The sequence below is a fragment of the Mizuhopecten yessoensis genome, unplaced genomic scaffold (genome assembly GCF_002113885.1).
Source record: "Mizuhopecten yessoensis strain PY_sf001 unplaced genomic scaffold, ASM211388v2 scaffold5573, whole genome shotgun sequence".
NCBI lineage: Eukaryota > Metazoa > Mollusca > Bivalvia > Pectinida > Pectinidae > Mizuhopecten > Mizuhopecten yessoensis.
Window position 1 is genome coordinate 1,444 of NW_018406116.1, and position 4,341 is coordinate 5,784.

At 40.9% G+C, this 4,341-nt stretch overlaps 1 protein-coding gene across 1 annotated transcript; it reads left to right on the forward strand.

Moving 5' to 3' along the window:
- The first annotated feature begins 2,859 nt into the window (after nucleotides 1–2,859).
- LOC110450969 (uncharacterized protein F54H12.2-like) lies at nucleotides 2,860–3,390 on the forward strand. The gene has a single exon (XM_021498783.1). The coding sequence runs from the start codon at nucleotides 2,860–2,862 to the stop codon at nucleotides 3,388–3,390; it is 531 nt and encodes a 176-aa protein (XP_021354458.1).
- The last annotated feature ends 951 nt before the right edge of the window (nucleotides 3,391–4,341 follow it).

Here is a 4,341-nt window from a genome sequence, read left to right on the forward strand (position 1 = left end):
ATAAGGAAGCAAAGGCGACCCAGTTGACTACTCAACTATGGGAAAAGGACGACGAGGGAGAAATGGACGAACATAGTAGCCCAAGGACCGGTTCGAAGAGCTAAAATGTTTGAAGGTGGGAAGGTGGTAGATATGGTCGGGCCTCTCTATCACAATTTGTTTAAGATGGATAGGTACTTATTGAATCAGGTTAACGTCAACATGAAACTCTATAGATCCAAACCAAGTTTTTGCCTCCTTTCCGGGGCCGCATCTGCCGATTATAATGTATCATTAGAAGACATTCGACTATGCGTGAGTAAAGTCAAAGTCAACCCAGCAGTCATCTATGCACAAACAGTCATCGGAGTTTATGCTCGTGACGAGGTACCAAGCGAAATAAAAACATTTCCAGCTGGTTATATCGTCAATACAGACAAAAGTGATAGTCCAGGAAGACATTGGTTAGCGTTTTATTGGGCATCTAAGGATAAGAAGGAACTTTTTGATAGTTATGAACACCCACCCGATTTTTTCCCCTTTGAAGCAAATACGTACAACGATAGACGATTGCAGAGTAATACATCGAGAGTGTGTGGACAATATTGTTTGTATTACCTGTTGAATCGTTGTAGAGGTATTCCCATGAAATCCATCGCCAAACCATTCGGAAATAACTTAGAAGAAAATGACAGTTATGTATATGAATACATTACGAAAACTTTTCCGTGTTGGTCTTACAGCAGACATTCTAATCAGACATGTTGCGCTGAATTGTAAGCAGTGCTGCTGTTTTTTCACAACCTGTTGTACCTTTATGCATAGCTCGAACAATACATACAATGCAATCCTTTCTCAGTTTTTATTCAATATACATAAAAAGGAACACAATGAGTTAATGTACAATACGGGATTCTATAATCACCATATGCAAGCGTGTCATAACCATTTGACATAACATAGCGTTTATCATCAAAGGCGGAGAGACCAGACTTGTTGATGGTGTATACATGTAATTTATGACCTTCAGACCTAATCGAGCTCATCTCGCACATTCTATTTCTCTCATCAAGTAAGCACTCTTTATACATCCCGTGACGCAAGTCACGCTTAATGGTCGCTCTCGCAATACCTTTCGNAACCCGATCCGTGGGAACTTTTATCAATCAGAATTGCAAAGAGTGGATAAAGACGAAGACGCACTCTGGTACATCGAAGATAAAATAAAAAAGCGAAAAAGAGGAGGACAAACCGAATGGCTCGTAAAATGTGAAGGTTGGCCATCGAAATATATTCAGTGGATATCAGAGAAAGATAACAAAGGGGTATAAGATGTCGCACTACGTAGTCATTCACAGTGATGGAAACAAGGAATATTTTCCTAAAAACAAACCATTTCACTTTCGTTCGCATTTTCAATCCCCATTGAATCTAGACGGAACCTGGAAAGTGGCTTTAGTAGACATAACGTTAACTACGAGTGGTGTTAAGACGAGACAGAACTTATACGTACACAGTGACATATGTGATGAAAGCTTTGTCGACGGCGAAAAGGAATCTCTTCTCCGTTTGGTAAGAGCATTGAAAGTAGCCAACTGGTCCCAGTCGTTCGATGTTCTATACTACGTACCCGTAAAAAACTCGAAGATTAGGTATATAGAAATATATATAAAGACAGAAAAAAGTGATTTCGCTTCATTCTTAAAAGAGCAGGTGACGATTACGCTTCACTTTAGGCAATATCCTTTTCTATCATGAACGTCTCAAAGATGTACGTTCCAAACGTGGGGAAATGGATGAAATATTATACAGACGTGGCACGAGGAAAGGAAAACGCTTATACAGAAAATAAAAAACGACACGCAAAACAATTTGGCGGAGGATTGACACAGAATTCGAACGGATTCATGATTCCAATCGACAAAAACGATAAAGAGGGAGAGAAATTCTTACCTTCACGAGAAGTAAACGTAAATAATTATTATGGTCTCACCAGCTCAACAAGTCGTAGAACAAGTGAAGTCTGAGATTAAAAGGAAATGAACTCCACAGTCTGCTGGGAAACGTCGACGTGTACACACTCCACGGAAGAAGAAACAGTCAAAACGAAAAGCGAGTAAACGAAAAGCGACGAAAAGAAAAGCGAGCAAGGTGAAAAGAACAGCAACGAAAAAGACAAAAGCAACTCTAATAAGAGTCTGATATCACAATGGCTGCGTTAAACAAAGATTTATTCAGAGAAGCACAACCGTCAGAATTAGCCGTATTCGACCTTCCACCGACACAGACAGCCGTGGAAAATATTTACTATCAGGACGTGTTACCGATATCTCAGATTACGAATGACTCTGTCGTTGAATTCGTCGTTTCCGGACAGAACGGATTGGAATTGCTTGATTTACACAGCAGTCTCATCTATGCAAAGGTAAAAATAACGAAAGGGGATGGAAGCGCCATCGCTTTAGATGAGACGTGGGACCCATCAATTTGTTCTTACCCTCGTTATTTTCACAAGTGGACGTTNGAAAAGGACGACGAGGGAGAAATGGACGAACATAGTAGCCCAAGGACCGGTTCGAACAATGCGCTCTTGACAAGAGCTAAAATGTTCGAAGGTGGGAAGGTGGTAGATATGGTCGGGGCTCTCTATCACAATTTGTTTAAGATGGATAGGTATTGAATCAGGTTAACGTCAACGTGAAACTCTATAGATCCAAACCAAGTTTTTGCCTCCTTTCCGGGGCCGCATCTTCCGATTATAATGTATCATTAGAAGACATTCGACTACGCGTGAGTAAAGTCAAGGTCAACCCAGCAGTCATCTATGCACAAAGCCAGGCTCTCGAGGTGACTAATGCAAAATATCCGTTTACTCAGACAATGGTCAAACAGATGACGATTCCTGTGGGGTCAACAAACTTCACCTATGATAATATCTTCCAAGGTCTAAGACCAAACCTCGTAGTAGTCGGATTTGTGAACGCCACCGGAACCACTGGTGACTATGAACAGAACCCGTGGTTTTTCCAGCCCTACGACGTCACATCAATCGGACTCTATGTGGATGGAATACCAGTCGGAGGAAACCCCTTAAAACTCAAGTATGGCAGTACTGGCAGTCAGACCATCATTCCCGTTCTAAGGAACATGTTACATTCGACGGGGAAATGGCAAAATGATTCCGGCTCCGACATAGGGAGGGACGAAATTGCAAAAGGATACGCACTCTATACCTTTGAATTGGAACCTAGCTTCCAAACCAATCAATACCTTAACTTGCTTAAACAGAGAAACGTGAGGCTAGAGGTGATCTTTGGAATGGCACTAACCTCAGCAGTATCCTGTATCATTTATTGTGAATATCCTCGTTACTTCGAAATCAACGCTGCGAGGGACATTGTGTTATCATGAATACCTCACAGTTACGTTGCGTCATAGACTGTGATCCTGTTATGAGACAAACAGTCATCGGAGTTTATGCTCGTGACGAGGTACCACGCGAAATAAAAATATTTCCAGCTGGTTATATCGTCAATACAGACAAAAGTGATAGTCCAGGAAGACATTGGTTAGCGTTTTATTGTGCATCTAAGGATAAGAAGGAACTTTTTGATAGTTATGAACACCCACCCGATTTGTTCCCCTTTGAAGCAAATACGTACAACGATAGACGATTGCAGAGTAATACATCGAGAGTGTGTGGACAATATTGTTTGTATTACCTGTTGAATCGTTGTAGAGGTATTCCCATGAAATCCATCGCCAAACCATTCGGAAATAACTTAGAAGAAAATGACAGTTATGTATATGAATACATTACGAAAACTTTTCCGTGTTGGTCTTACAACAGACATTCTAATCAGACATGTTGCGCTGAATTGTAAGCAGTGCTGCTGTTTTTTCACAACCTGTTGTACCTTTATGCATAGCTCGAATATTTTTCATGTCTGTATCAAATGTAAATACAAAAACAATACATACAATGCAATCCTTTCTCAGTTTTTATTCAATATACATAAAAAGGAACACAATGAGTTAATGTACAATGCGGGATTCTATAATCACCATATGCAAGCGTGTCATAACCATTTGANTAACTTTCATACCAGGATCCAGGGGAACTCTGAAGTTGGTAGTTTGCTTGGTTAACCTTGGGGTCAGCCTCTGGACAATCTCATCAAACATGTCTGGAGGCATGCGCATGAAGTTCTGAAAGGATCTTGGGTCTTCATTCTTGAGCTCCACCATCAGGCGATCATACAAGCCCTGCTCTGGTCTTCTAGTGATCCAGTCTCTAACCCAGACATTCCTCTGTCTTCTTCTTCTTCTTCTTCTTCTTCTGGCCAACATCTGATGAATTTG

Coding starts and splice junctions, on each gene's coding strand:
- LOC110450969 (XM_021498783.1), top strand. CDS start 2,860: ATGGTCAAACAGATGACGATTCCTGTGGGGTCAACAAACTTCACCTAT.